At 37.9% G+C, this 16269-nt stretch overlaps 1 protein-coding gene across 3 annotated transcripts in view; it reads left to right on the top strand.

The window, feature by feature from the left end:
- The window catches only part of L3MBTL4 (L3MBTL histone methyl-lysine binding protein 4), a 450611-nt gene that overhangs the window by 332848 nt on the left and 101494 nt on the right, over window positions 1-16269 (top strand). For all 3 annotated transcript variants that reach the window (XM_058692660.1, XM_058692661.1, XM_058692662.1), the window contains exon 16: window positions 10185-10255. In XM_058692660.1, the coding sequence (XP_058548643.1) occupies window positions 10185-10255 (71 nt within the window). The remainder of the gene's footprint in view (window positions 1-10184; window positions 10256-16269) is intronic.

The raw sequence follows: 16269 nt of genomic DNA, 5'->3' as shown, positions 1-16269 counted from the left end.
CCACATTGCACTCCAACCCCTGTACCCACCCCCCTTTTTTTAACCAGCCATCATGACAATGTTTGTATGATACTGGCCCTAATGCCCACTTTGATTCTACACCCATCGCTGTGACATCCTGTTCATGGTCTAGAATTCCAGGCTGGGGGGAAAAGAAAAACAGATCAAGGAAATCATCAAGGAATCATATGTAGGCCAATTATGAGCAGAAAAAACATATATTTTAACTCTCCTCACAGTTTACTTGTAGTAGTTTCCTGAAGCTGACTTTTCCATAACCTAAATCTTTGCTCTTAAAACCACAAGATGTCAGATACAAGTGGAGGAGAATATTTAAATTCCATCTCTTTTCTTCTACATGTTGAGGAGAATGATTTTTACTTGGCTCATGTCCCAGATAGACGCGGGGGTTAAATTACTGAAAATTGGAGTTACAGTTTCCACACGCCTCCCATCCACCCATCCATCCACCTATCTATCCATCCATCCATCATTGAGCTCAGGACAGGCCTTTTGTAATTTCTTATACCAGCAACACTTGTCACCTTAGAATCTCCAGACTGCTGACAATTCAAGTGCAAAATGTAAAATTAACTCTCAACATTCTTCCAGAATCAATTAGATACTGCCCAGCAATTTAGGGAATTTTGTCTTTTCCCTAACTCCTTATCGGTTTTGTGATTACTTTTTAAAAGTATGTTTGTTTTCATATTAATCTTGGTAGAGGCAGTTATGATTAGTAAATCATCTAATTATGTTCACAGTTTCTGAATAGAGGGTCAAGTTTTAAAGTTGACTGGATTACATGCTACCAGTGGTTTACAACATTCACGTTCATAGCAGTAATATGACATGTTAATACAGCTTTAAAGAGTCAGATTCCCAATAGGTCACCATTACTAAAAAAACATATATTCTTTTTTCCTTGTGTTAATAGGGTCAGTCGTATTACATTCATGGTGCATTAAGTATAGGCAAATGACATTATACTTGAGTTTCTGTCATTTAAGTATGGACTCTTGGGGAGAGAGAATAGTTTTAAATTGTTTGACAGTTTTATAGTCTGCACGTACATTACCTTTGGAACTTCCCATAGTCTTGTGATTTAGGCAAAGCAGATATTATTGTCATTATAATATTGCCATTTACAGTTGAGGAATGAGAGATCTTTAAAAGTAACTGATCTGGGACCCAAACATAGGTGTTCTCATTTGATCCAGCATATTCCTGTTTCAGTAAACTAATAATAGTGACGCCAGAAGTATTAGTAATAATAACTATCTAATATTCATGTCACATGCTTACTTTGGGCCACAAAGCACGGTGCTAAACAGTGTATATACATCACTGTGTTAATTTCATTTTATCCTCACAACAACCTTATGTGTGATAAGTATTCTTATTCTGAGTTTATAACGCAAGACACCTGCAGGGTCAGAGAGGTTAAGCAGAGCGTGCAGGACCACACAGACAATTAGTAGGAAAGTTAGGATTTGGGTCTAGAATTGCCTGACTCCAAATCTTGGACATGTTTCAACTACGTTAGACTACAAAGGAATGTTGGTTTAATGTTTTGAAGGGCCTGGCTGAATTTATGTATGGACTACTTTCTACCGTATCTAGGATCCTAAGGGTCATCTTGTGATGTATTTATTTCTTATTTTGTGAAAATAGAACTATTGGAGGGGAGGACTCTTCCTATGTTTCCCCAAAACCATTTACTCTCACCTACACTACATGTAATACAAAATTTTCCATCTTGAACACATTTCATTGTAATAGACTGAAGGCCTCACTCTGCAGCAAGGGAATTCAATTATACTCATTAAAACAGTGTCATCATAAAGAAATTACTTTGAAATGCAACTGCTCTCTCCCCCCATATTATCTTTTAACTGGCTTCCCTAGGCCCGAATGGGGCATTTTTTCCAGGCATTTCCCACCCACGTGAGTATTCTTTAATAACTTTTTCTTTTGCCTCCCCAAAGCGGTGCTTAATATATCCTAATTCATGCAATTGGTAGAACCACCATTGTTAATATCCAGTCATATTCATGTTCACTCATTGCTATTAAGAAAAACTAAGAAAATGCCTAATAAATCTCATTTTATTTGTCCTAGTGCCTTCCATATTATAAATTTTGTACACTTCCCTAAGGCCTATATTGATAATACAAATGGCTGTGGAAAGCTATGGTAATCAGAGAGAATGGAACGTAGTGGAATAGTTCCTTAATGTTTCTTATAACAAATTGTTCTGCCACAAGCAACTAGTTTATTTCCACTACTCGCATTAGCTGCACCATAAATACTTTCTGTGGGGTCCGTTCTCAGAATTAAAACAGTGTTAGTTGGTTGCTTCCGGTATTAGGTATTAACCTTCCAGGTTATTACAAGGGTTTTCCTTAATCCATCAGTGTCTTCTCTCACGACTTCCCACATAAATTCCCTGCTGTGGGAGATAAAGTCAACTCAGTGTCCCACTCCCTCCCCGTCATCATCCACAATATTGCTTTAATTACTGGGCTGGTGGTGCCTTTGTTCTCATTCTTCCTACCTTGTCTACTTCCGCCTATATCTTCTCCCTTCACAAAGGCTCATTTTTTTGTCTTAAAGCATTCTATAGCAGTTCCAGCCCATATGAGCTTCTTGAGGTTAGAGATCACATTGTACACATTTCTGTATTTCTGACAACTAGTACAATGCCTGACGCTCAGTAGGCGCTCAACAAATAAAATAGATTTGGAGCAGCCACTCTGTGCCAGACACTTGCTAGGCCCAGGCATATGGGCCTAATAAGAAATAGTCCCGCTCCTTGATCTTAGCCCTGCTTTGTGCTTTGGTCCATACCGCACTTCAGTAGCTTGTGTGTGTGCCTTTTTAATGCTTACTTTGCACTCGTGCCTTATTTTCTCGAAAGGACTGGAGGCTGCTAAAGAGGAAGAACCAGTTTTCAGTATGCTTTTGTTGCTTCCTCATTCCAGTCACATTATAGGTTCTTAGTAAATCTAAGTTGGTGGGTTCAGGTATATACCTTACTTTGCCTCTTAGAGTCTCCATTTCTTCACCTGTAAAATGAATATAATGTGTGAAGCTTAGATCTTGCATCTAGGTGTATAGATGTAGGTAGATATAGATGTTATGACTGGGCCTGGCATGTAGTAGAGACTATTTAAATAATAGTTCCATATCTTTTCCAATTTTTATAAAAATCATTGATTTTAAAGTCTTGCAACTGGACCTAGTTGTGTATATGCAGCACATGTTTGCACCAAAAATGGAAATTTAGAACTTTATTTATTTAGTCTGAGTTACTCCTTGGCATCCAGAACTCAATTAATTACACCCCTTAATCAAGTGAACAGTGATCAGCCATCAAGACAACCAGGATCCTGTTGGACCTCTAGAGGTTGTGGCTAGACAGGAAAGGCACCTCCACCCGGACAGGCTCCCTCCCTCTCCACACCTCCAGGTGCACTCTGAGGGACCTCTAGCTAAGTATGACAATCCTGGGGCTGTGTAATGGGAAGGGGCTCAAATATTGCCTACTCTTGCTTCCTGAGCATGGAAGGATATCAGAGCCAAAGAATTGAGTTTCCTTATTGACAATGTCATGAATGGCAACTTTGAGCTCTCTCCCAGTTATTGCTCTGCTCACTATTCCATACCACCTTCTCCACAAGAATTGGGATCCTGACTGTAACCACGTCCTGAAATCAAACATATTCATTCATTCATTCATTCATTCATTCATTCATTATTTTCCATTTAACAAATACTTAGAAAAGTACTGTTCTGAAATCTAATGCAAAACAGACTAAAATCCTTGTCTTCAGTAAGCTTTCACTTGGTGATAAGAAAATCACCCAAGCTAGTGAAGTGGCAGGACGAGGATTTGAACTCAGGCAGGAGGACTCGGCAGCAGGCATGTTGATTCACTCATTACATCGACATTTGTTCATTCAGCAAATACGTGTGGAGCTTCTCCGCTGGCTGAGTGGTGTGTCAGGTGCTAAGGACATGGGGTGAACAAAACTGTCCCGTCCCTGCAGGTAGAGGAGATGGAGGAGGAAAGACAAAAGTAAACCGTAAATGAGGAGAAAATCACAGACTATGATTAAGTGCCAGAGAAGAAGTAACAAAGGAGTGAATGGGCAACACTCAAAAGTGTCTCCAGGATTACCTGTCTTAACGTCCTAGAGACCGCAAGCAGATCCGTGCCATTAGGAAAAACAAGGCGGGGGGGGGGGGGTAGTTCTGTGGAATAGTTTGCAAATTCAAAATGAAGTGAGTTGTGTCAAGATCAGCTCAGAGGTGTGGACAGAAACAGTGCTGGGGTGAAAGGACTTGGCCCTCGTTGGATCCCCCTTGCCTAGCTTCCTTTGGCACTTTGTTATAGTCTCGTGTTTTGTAAACAAATTGACACATCTGCTGATATGTTACAAAATACCCAATGTATGCCTTAAAAAGATCTTTAAAACTATTTCTCTGAGCTGGTTCTTACAAGGCATTTTATAATTTATTGTGGATCTCTGGATTTCTGGAATCCTGCCTTGGCCCAGGCTCTCAGTAATTAAATGCTGCAGAACGGCGTGTGCTAATAAAAAGTCCATGGTTCCTTGCAAAAAGGAATACTGCTGTTCCTGCACACCAGAAAAACAAGACTTTGTTGCCCAAGCACCAGCAGGCATTTTTTCTCATCTACATACTTCATTTGGCTTTAAAATAATTATTTTCCACTCATCGTAAATAGTAAAGTTGGGACACCTGACGTGATTTTTTCTCATAACTAAAACAAGGCTTATGTATTATAAGAAAAGTAGAAAACATAGATAAGTAAAAATAAAATAATAAAAGTTAAAAAATTAATAATACTCAGACCTTTCCTTGTCAGATAGCATAACTTATAGACTTATAAAAATATGACAAAATTCCCACTACAGTAATTCAGATAATATAGAAATTTTTTAAAGAAATTTCTCACTCCCCACTTCTCAACTCTGATGGGTGTCCTGAGGCTCCTTGTGTAAAGAGTCATGTTCTCTTTTACACTTTTTCTGTGTTTATATACATATGGATATTCAGGTATTCAGATATGAATAAAAGATATTCACTCTTTTAAAAAACAGTACAGTAATTTTGTGTTAATGTTTCTTTTGAGGTTGGCTTGTATCACTCTGGGTAGCTTAGGGTATAATCATGTTGGGGAAACATGACTGCATTCTTGACATGAACACATAAGGGAAGTTTTAAAGGACCCTGACATTAAATATAATAAATAAATAAAGCTTTAGCTTTTATAAAATACACACGTATTTTTATCCCAAGTTTATAATGGTGGTCTGAATAAGGCACCTGTAAATAAGTCAGCATTTATGGCCAGAAGAAAAATAACCTGGTCTTAGACTTTTATTTTTATATGGAAAAGTTGTAAAGACTTAAGCAACTAAGTCTGCCTACAAAGGAAAACAAATTTGCCCTATCCTTTATGCACTGCCATGTAAAACCATTGTTTGTTGGCTCAGAGAAAGTTTGACAATAAAAGATACTAGCTTAAAACATGCTTTATTTATTTAACAATGTGTCATGGAAAATTTGCCATATTAAGTGGATTCACTGCATTGTTTTTAATAATGATCGTATTCCGTAATGTGGACGTACCGTAGCTCATTCGCCTATTGACAGGTATTCAGGTTGTTTCCAGTATTTTCCTTCTGTAAATAGTGCTGCAGTAAACATTTTCATATGTAGATCATTTATTAATGCTTTATAATGCAGTACTTTTAAAAGTTGAATTGCATTTTACTTATAAACTAAACATACTGTATGAATCCTTTCTTAGGTTTATAGAGTCTTACAGAGTCCTTGATTTATTTTGCTTTACTATAACTAAATTCACATATACAAACATATACATACATGTATACACACACGTAAACATAAGAATACGTATGTAGAAAGCCTTTGCAGTCCTCATAATGTGTCCCCAGCCTGCACATCTCACCTCATCACACACCACAGCCACTATGATTTCTTCCCCTGCCTGCTTTCCACGTGCCAATGTCTTTGCGGTGTCTCTCTTGACGCTTCCCTTAGTAAAACTTGGTTTGAGCCCTCTGCAAACTCATCTCCTGAAAGCTTTTTCTGATCTCACTGACCTTTTAGGCAGGAAATCCCCTCCCACTTTGTGATCCCAAAGCAATTTCTTCCTCTCTTCGTGTAGCCCTTTCCTCAGTCTGCTTTGTGTGGAAATTGGCACTGCTCACATCTGTATCCTCCGGTAGATTATGAGTCTCTTGGTGGCAGACCCCATTTCGGATGAATGCAACACCTGCATTTAGGAAAAGCTCAAAGAAATATTTGTTGGACTTGGGCAATTTGTCTAAAAAATAAAAAGCAGTCAGAGCTCAATATTTGCCTTTCATGCCCTACTCTAAGTTGTAACTACTGCAGTTATTAAGGCCATTTTGAGAAAAGTAGTAATGTAAATCCATCACATGTTATATGTATATTTTTGGCTTTAGGAGCCTTTCCTTTACTGCTAGAACAGGAGTCAGCAAACTTTTTGTCTAAAGGGCCAAGTAGTAAATATGTTAGGCTCTGGGAGCCTTAAGATCTCTGCTACAGTTTCTCAGCTTGACCACTGTTGTGTGAAAGCAGCAGTGGACAGTAAGTAGCAAATGAGCAGGGCTGTATTCTACTAAAATTTCATTCACAGAAACAATGGGCAGGATTTGACTCCTGGACTATCTTTTGCAACTCCTGTTCTGGAAGGCATCTAACTACATTTAGACGACTAACCTGACTTAAATCCAAATTCTGATTTTTCCACTTTGGCTCTTCTGTTTACTGTGTGACTTTGGGCCAACTACTAAGCCTGTCTGTGTTTTTCAACACATGTGATTAATATTACCTACCTTCATGTTAGGCATCTAGTTCAGGGCCTAGCATTTACTGAACCCAGAAACAGTAGCCACTAACTTGCCTTATTAAATGTAGCCGAAGCATAGAAAGAGGGTCAGAGAGTATGCGGTCCCTTTTTCCAAGTGGATGTAGCAGAATCCTAAGGACAAGGCAAATGGAAAACCAGTGGGTAGCAGAGCCTTTCAGATAACAGGGGCAGGTCTCACCAACAGAAACAGGAATCCTCTTAGTCATGTGCCCTCCTCTGTAGAGTGCATAGGGATACACGGACAGACAGGTAGCCTGGCATTTACTGCTCCAACAGCAATATCACTAACAAAAGATTTTGAAGATTGCTTGGAGTACCTGGAACTATGAAGGCTGTATAAAAGGTATAGGCTAGGCTTCAAGCAGAATTATCGGTGAAATAGTAATACCTGGGGATTTTAATCGTGATACCTTTTTAGCTAAAATACAAACAATTACTCTTTGGCATATTACTGGCCTAATCATCTGCAAACGTTTCTACTGTCTGTATGCAGTAGATTCTTTTAAGATGCAGCCCTTCAATCGCTTTTCCCTCTGCCGTCAAGGTGAAGTCCAGACACTTGAGAACAGTGTGCAGGGCTCTCCACAACTTGGCTTTAGCTTGTTCTTTTAGTTCTTTGTGCTCCTTGCAGAGGGCAGGTGCTTTAGCCAAATAGGTTGATTAGTTTCTTCATGTCCTGCAAACACCCTCCCTCCCATTTTGCTTATGCTCGGTCTACGGCAGTTTCTGCTTTTCTCCCACCCTAATTTTCTAGAATTTTACAAGGCTATTGGTCATGCACATCTCCCTTCTGTCAGGACCCGACCCAGCTGCATTCTCCGCAGAACTCCCCACCAGCCTAGTGCCAGGCCATCTCTCCCTCCAGCTGCCAGGAGCATGATTGACACTCCCTTTCTTCTGCTTTGTCTGTGACATCTCCTTGATGCCTTCTGTAAATGCTCAGCAAACATTGGACAGTGATGTACAGAGTACAAATCCAACCTGGATATGGAGTCTACAGACTTGAGTTTGTGTTCTGGCTTCATCATTGACTCACTGTGTGCCCAAGATGGGCAAGTAGCTTAAGATCTCTGAGCCTTGGACCCTTTATTTATACCAGGAGTCCTATCCCCACCTTACAGAGTTTGCACGAATGACGTGAGGGTGAACAAAGTGAAGAGTGGAGGAGTCCTTAGAAGGCATCTATCTCCCTCAGGAAATGTTACTGAGCCTGAACCGATTACAGGGTTTCGCTTGGTGTTATCTCCCCAGTGATGTAATAATTTTGAAAGCGAGACTGTACTGAAATATATGGGTGGTAAATGGCAGCGCCTGGAATTTTTTTTAAACTACTCAGTAAATTTATTTGATTTATGTTTAAATTGCTTTTTAAAATCCCCATCAAAATTATATAAGGCATAATACCAGCTTCTGTTTTTCAAAAATTTTAAGTTAGAATCCAGATCTTCATCAGTATCTATTGTAGAGGGATGCTTTAAGATGGCTTGAAAATCAGCTCAGTTTCATCAAATTTGTCAAGTTTGGGGGAATATACCCAAACAAATATTTGCCAAAATATATAAACAGAGCTAAAATTATTCTTTTTTCCATCTTACTCTTTGCAAAATGACTGCACCATGCTATTTAGTGCACATGTTGTGCCCCTGGCATTCCACATTGACCAGCTTTCTCCACCAGATGCTCGCTGCTTCAATTTAAGCCCTCTTTCTATTGTTAATATTCTTTCTCCCAAGGATGTAAATAAATCCTGATGATCTGTATATATCCAGAATGTAATGAAAATTAAGCATGTTGAATTAATGAAAATATTCCTCACATTTTTATGCATGTCTGTGCTGCCTAAAAGTTTGTAGACTATTTTGTAATATATCGTTTCACTCATTGTTCAGAACCAACACCTTAAGGCAAGCCCAGTCTCCATTTTGCACATTGGGAAGCTGAGACCACTAGATTTAAAAATGAGCTCTTGGGGCGCCTGGGTGGCGCAGTCGGTTAAGTGTCCGACTTCAGCCAGGTCACGATCTCGCTGTCCGTGAGTTCGAGCCCCGCGTCAGGCTCTGGGCTGATGGCTCGGAGCCTGGAGCCTGTTTCCGATTCTGTGTCTCCCTGTCTCTCTGCCCCTCCCCCATTCATGCTCTGTCTCTCTCTGTCCCAAAAATAAATAGAAAAAAAAAAAAGTTGAAAAAAAAATAAAAATGAGCTCTGGCTCACAAACCTCGAGCCTGGACCCAGATTTTCTACACTGAGGGTACCAGACCTCCTTTTAAGGTCCAAAGATGGGATTTGAAAAGAAATTCTTTCTCAGTTTCTTGATTTTTTGATTTAAAAAAGGTCTTAGTGGTAAAAAGGATGATCTAAGTGATATGTGGCTAAAATTACCTAGAGTTATGTAGAAGTTGCTTAGGTTTCTGTGTAAGGTTTTGGGAACTGAATCGGTGTCCTCACGTAAAACAAAAATTGAAGAAATACTCAGGAGCTTATCAGTGAGGATAAAATGAGAGAGCTGCTATACAAGTAATAGGAAAATACATTTGCAAAGCAAGCTATTATAATGTTCATTAAAATCATAAATATATGCAGATAAATTAATCAACTATCTCAGGGTCTCTGTACTTAAAATTAATTTCCTAGGTAATTAGCAATGCCGGAAAAAGTTTCATTTTAGAAACTTCCATGTTCATTATAAACCATGAGCTTCAAGTTTTAATAAAGTTGTATGATGGAAAAGTTACAAAATTAGTCCTTACTGCATACCAGAGCATTTTAAAAGTTAATTAATTCACTGACATTCAACTGCGTAAATTACTTCATACAGTTGTTTTAGTACAATGTCTATAATCTTCTGATCAAAATAAGAGCTAAAACCATGAGTAGCAATTATTCTTTACCCACCTATTAGCACACCGTCCCCTACCATCCCTGCTAGCTCCTCCTCAGAGTCCGAAGAGATTATTCTCCAGAGAGTTTTGGAAACTTTTTACTGTAGCAGAATGAATGGGGGTTGGAGAGGGGAGAGCTTTCAAGTTACAGGCTTCAAAGTTGGTTTCCGACTGTAAGTATATTTTTAAAATCTTCTATGGAAGAAGAATTCTAACAAGGTTGTGTGCAGCAAGATACCTGCTAATTCACTATTGTTTACTCGGTGGTTTCTATTTAAATTTGTGCTGCTGTCGTGATTTATTCCTACCTCACAGGATAATGAATCTAGATTTTATTTCTGTTCTCTGCCCAGACTTGTACAGCAGGCAAAGTGTTTGAAAATCAAAGGAAAAGAAGATATTGACTTGGATAATCTCTTCAGAGGTAAAAACGAAAATACTAGCAAAAACACAGACTATGCTTTTTTGTGTGAAATATGTCTCATTTGTTTGCTGGGTTGGTTTTATCACTCCAGTAGAGAACAGTGGAACGAACTTGAAGAGGGGAGGAAGATTTGTGCTCTAGTCCCAACCCTTCGGACAAGTAGGTTCCACTACTTCTACAGCCTGACCTTGACTGCCTCATTTTTAAAGTGAAAGGGCTAGACTGTGATTTCTGTGGTCCTCACTCCTGATGGCACAAATCAGAACCTATCCAAGTAAAGGTCTCTGTGGTGGAGTCACTCGCCATCTGCAAGAGGGCATGGGGGAGGGAAATCAGGAGTATCTCATGGCATTTGTATATTTTGGGGGACTGGGAAATGTACCTCCTATTTAAGACAAGCAAGAAGGTCATTGGGGGAAAAGTTTAACCACTAAAAGCTGAAGGATTATTAGAGTGTAGGAAAAAGAACTGCCTGTCTTCATTTAATTCTCTTTCTTTCTGATTAAGGTTTGCTCTAGACAGAGTTTCACCTATAATTTTGAGGTTCTATTGTAGTAAGCTAAGGAATGAATTTCCCCTTAGTTATGTTAATTTAGTGCAATAGTTTTTATCTCATCAGATGAAAACATTGGTAATTTGTAATCAGCATCCTTATGTCTTCAGCCATAGTAGTTCTTCTGTATGTTTGTATCTCCCAGAACACCTTGGGAAATCTGTTCCTCTTCCAGAGGAAAAGAAAATTAGTGAGTTTTCTGCTGACTTGGCCAAAAGTGGAACAAATTAGCACAATTTGGTAGCACTGCGCTCATCTCCACTACAGTTACCCATTAGACTTTTCTTAAGAGAAAAAAAAAGCTGTACTTGGCAGCCATTGAACAAAAGAGTTATGACATCTGTGAGCAAAGCTAACCTATTCACTTCAGGCAGGGACCACACTCAGCTGTGGTTGGAATAATGACTCTTGATTTCATCTCAGCCGAAGAGGGAGGAAGAATCTTTTCCTCAGAAAATGAGGGCAGTTGAGTTACTTTGGTTTCTTTGTGCATCCACACATTTCTCCCTAACCAGAGAATTTCTGTGTAATATAATCAGGTCTGAGCATTTAGAAACTGCTCCATACAAATGTTCTAATCCACTTTACCATGCCTCCATTCTGTAAACAACATGTGTTTTGGAACCGTATAAAGAGCTCTAAAAAAGTGTCAGTGTTTTAATTCATATTTTGACACTTTTGAAAATATCTCCACAGAGTAATTATGTATATGTTCCTGTTAAAACAGATACACAGGCAATTTTGTAATTCACATAGTAAAAGTAGTAATGAGGATCATCCTTATAAAAATAGAAAATATCACTAGCAAAATGCATTTGCATAATGTGAAGGATGAAATCTCTTCTAACTTGTTCAGTATGTACTTATTCTTTTCTGCATCACTTTTAAAAGGTTTAGTCGACCTTAAAAATAAAACAGCCAGTTATTTTACCAGCAAAATGAGTTTATTTGGGAAAAGCAAAGAATTGCAATTAGGGACAAGCAATCTGTGGCAAAACCACAAGCAAATCTGGAGAAAAAAAGGAAAGGAACGTTACTTTATAAAGAAAAAAGAGGAAGTTGCTCTGAATGAAAGTCATTGGAGGGAGGAAAGGGAGAGTTCAGGGTGTGACCGTGACATTAATGATCATTTAATATTTTCCTTTTAATTTTCTTCAGCCTGTAAGTCTCAGCATAAATTCCAAGTTCTTTTGGGTTATTTTGTTGTTGTTCTGAGTATAGATCTGAATAAACCCCTTAATGTATCAGGAGTATTTTTTTTTAAAAGGAAAGTGAGTTAAAATTTGTTCTCCATTTCTCCTATGAGGGGAAATAGTATACTTTTGATATTTAAAGATTGTGTGTACATGTGTACATACAACTTGTGTTTTTCATATCTTGGGCAGGTTTTTAATTTTTACTTGGAAACATCTTTGTTTTCTAAATCATTTTATTCACAATAGATATTCTTGGCAGATAAGATAAAAAATCTCACCATAATTTTCGAGGATACTGCTTAGAGATACAACATTCTTTCCTTTACCATGATAATGTGTAAAAGTAAAATTGGATGATAGAGCATTTTAATTAGTTATATAAATTTGTTGAGGAAAACATGATGATCTAAAAGCATGTCTGATAGTAAAATTGACAGAAGTTAGAGTTTGTCTTACTACTCTGCAGGTGTACAGGTAAGCTTATTGGGTGTTACACCTAAGACGTGTCAAATGGTAGTTCTCTTTTCTGCCTTTTGTTAAGTAAAATAATGCATGAAAATACCGTTGCCCTATCTGCTGCACCACACCCCTTCTCTGGAATTGAGTTGGGCCTCTGTGTCTTTTAGGTTTTTACCTTTGCTAGTGAATGTTCCACAGAGAACCGCACAAAATGGGCTCCTTTGAACACAAATTGAGTGAAGCTACTCAAAGCACATTTCCGTTAAGTATAAAGGACCTGCTCACCTAAGTGATCTGCCCTTGTGCCAGTTGAGAGAGCCCCAGGACCAGAGCTGTTGAAACTCAGCTACTGGGTACCATAGACGCATGTCATTGTCAGGGCCACCACGCTGCACTACTCCAGGGGACATCTTTGTTGTTGTGGAATGTTCAGCTATAAAGGTTTTATTTTAACTATTTACTATTTTTGGTCTCAAATGTGTAAGTAATGCTTACTTAAAAAAAAAATCCAAAAATTTCGTAAAGCAAAAAATACAAGAGATAGGCATGAAGAAAGCTAATCGTTAATAAATTCCTCACATATTTATTTTGGATATAATAATTTCACCTTCTCGCTTTGTTACCAATACAGAATCATTTTTGGTGAACAATGACTGACTTTTTCCCCCCCCAGTTGCTAACATATCATGGCTACCTTTCTAAATCAGTGCACGTCCACCTGCTAAGTTCTTCTTTTTGTTTATTTTTTAAGTAATAATTTTAGACAAATACAAGAAATTACATTCACTCAATCACCATTTGGGTCAAGAAATAGAATCTGAATGGAAGCCCACCTCTTGATGTCCAATTACCACCTCCTGCCAGGGTCCTGACTCACTCTTCTGATTTCTGTCACTGTTGCTGCTTTGGCCCTGTTTTGATCACTGTATAGTTGAAATCACACAGTATGCATTCTTTTTTGTCTGTCTGACTCCTTTTGCTAACATTCTGTTTGTGAGATCCATTCAAATCATGTTTGCCTGTTTGCTTCTTCCCAATACTGGATATTATTCAGTTTTATGAAGATGCCACAATTCATCTGTCCATGTTAACGTTGGTTGCTTTCAGTTTTGCCCTCTCGGCAATGGTGCTTCTCGGAACATTCTCGTATGTGATCTGGTGGATATGTGCATGCGTTTCTGTAGCGTACATAAAAAAGAGTGAAATTTCGGGTAACTGAATGGGTTTGCGTTTAGGAGCCAGTGTCGAATAGTTTTGCAAAGCGCTGTACCAGCGCGTTCTCCCAGCACAGTTTAGAAACTGCAGGTTCTCCACGTCCTTGCCAGCAGTTAGTACTTCTGTGTCTCTAATTTTAGCCATTTATTTGGGTGTGCAGTAGTGTTTAATTATGCTTTCAACTTTTCATTTCCCTGAGGCCTGATGAACTTGAACACTTTCTCATGTTTATTGGCTATTTGAATATCCTCTTTTTGAAATATCTTTCCCATTTGTCTTCTGGATTGCCTTTTTCTTATTAATATATAGGAATTCTTTAGGTCTGCAAATAAGTCCATCCTTGGATAGATATATTGCAAATGTCTTCTCCAGTCTGTGATTTGCCATTTTGCTCTCCTAATGGCACCTTGTGATAAATAGAAGTTCCGAAATGTAATAGAGTCCATTAATCCTTCCCATTTTGGTTAGCACTTCTAGTGTCCTGTTCAAAGAATTTTGCCTATTACATATTCATAAAGATATTCTGCTGTTTTTTTTAATTCTAGAATCTTTATTGTTTTACCTTTCAGATTACAGATCTGTATTTATATCTAAAAATGTACCTGGAGCTGATTTTTTTTTATACATGGCATGACATGGGAGCCAGTATTCACTTTCTATATGAATATTCGGTTGACCCAGCACCATTTAGTAAAAAGACCTTCCTTTCCCGTATGGCCCTTCATAAATCAGGTGACCATGTATGTATGGGTCTGTTTCTGAACTGTGTTCTGTTCCATTGGCTTGTCTATTCTCATGCCAATACCATACTAGTTTAATTATTATAACTTTTTAAATCTATATAATAGATCTTGATAGCTAAAAATGCCACTTCTACAATTTTATTCTTTTTCTTTGAGATTGCCTGGCTATTCTTGTTCTTCCACATATCTGAAGAGCTTGTCTTTGTACACACACACACACACACACACACACACACACAAGCCAAACAACATATTCTGATTTTGACTGGAGTTGCAGTGAATCTATAGATCAATTTCCGGTGAATTGGCATTCTATAATTCATGAGTATGGTATATCCTTCCATTTAATTAGGCATTTTTTGATAGTTTTCAATAATGTTAGGCAGTTTCTCAGAGCCAGGACCTCCAGTATAATGTGGAGTAGATACATGATAGCAAGGCATCTTTGTTTCATTCCCAGCCTCAAGAGGAAAGCATTCAGAAGTATACTATAAAGTACAATGTTTGCTGTAGTTTTGTGCCCTTTAATAAGTTGAGAAAATTGCCTCCTTTTTTTAGTTTGTGCTTTTATTTTTATGAATAGGTATTGAATTTTATCAAATGCTTTTTCTGCATCTATTTGGATAATCACATGATTTTTCTCTTTATTCTTCTTAATATGGTGAGTTATAATGATTCCTCAGGAAATTTCTTATTGAAGTTAATCATATACTTGGAAAAGTATTAAACTATATAAGTATTGCTCAATGAATTTCAATCAATGAATATTTATGTACCAGCACTCAGATCAAAACATAGAACCAATATTTCTTTGCCAATACAGGTAGACCTCATTTTGCAGAATAAGCAATGAATTTCATTATCATGGTTTAAGTGAATAACTCCAGTCCCCTAAAAACACAATTCAGATTTCAGTTACCACAGTGCATTAACTGTGGGGCATTGCACATGGTGCTAGCCCTGTAGTCCACAGATCACTACCTAACAGATCTGCATAATGATCAGTGACTGATAATGTCTCTTCTTTCAAAGTCTTTCGATGTTTTTTCTGAGCACATCTGTTAGTTCACACACTGAGAGCAAAGCATGTAGTTAGTTGTGTTGCCTCCTTGCTCCCAGTGATAAACACATGGGATATGTTACAAAAGTAGATACTCCAGAGTACTGGCCAACACATAAGAAAGTACAGTAAAAAAACAAAGTGATAACACTGGAAGTGAAATTCTAATCAAATGTAAACAGATTTATAGAAAAAATAGCCAACCATGGAGATGCTGACACTGCTCCCATTTTGAGAGACACTAGCTGTGCTGCCAGAGGAAGTCAATGAAAACAAACTCTCTGACATAAATGAGAAGATGGCAGGGACAAACTAGGTGAATATGTCCCACAGGAAGTGACACTGGCACACATACACAAAAAATCCCTTGCAGATGTGAAAGACAAAACGTTGGAAGCTGATCCAAACTTGGAAATAGTATGACAGTTTACCAAAGCAGAGAAAAGATGCTTGCTCTGTATCATAGATATAAGACAAGAGGAAAGCCAACATTGTTCAACTCTTGATAAATTTTTACAAAGAAATAAAACATTTGAGCTCAATGTTTTTAATGTTTTAAATCACAATGTACTAAAAAATATTACCAGTACTATTTTTTAAATTTCCCTATACAATTATAATTGACAATAAAAGATTTTTAATACTTTGATCAAAACCTGTAAAGGTCATGGAGAAATCAGTCTTCCATTGATTATTAAGCTTGCCTTATATTTAGCTCACTTTCAGCTTTACACAGTCATTTTTATAGTTCGACTACCATGCCAAGTGAGAATTTCTTATATTTAATA

The sequence above is a fragment of the Neofelis nebulosa genome, chromosome 11, assembly GCF_028018385.1.
Source record: "Neofelis nebulosa isolate mNeoNeb1 chromosome 11, mNeoNeb1.pri, whole genome shotgun sequence".
Lineage (NCBI taxonomy): Eukaryota > Metazoa > Chordata > Mammalia > Carnivora > Felidae > Neofelis > Neofelis nebulosa.
The sequence above is the reverse complement of the archived record's forward strand: the minus strand, read 5'-3'. Positions and strand labels throughout refer to the sequence as shown.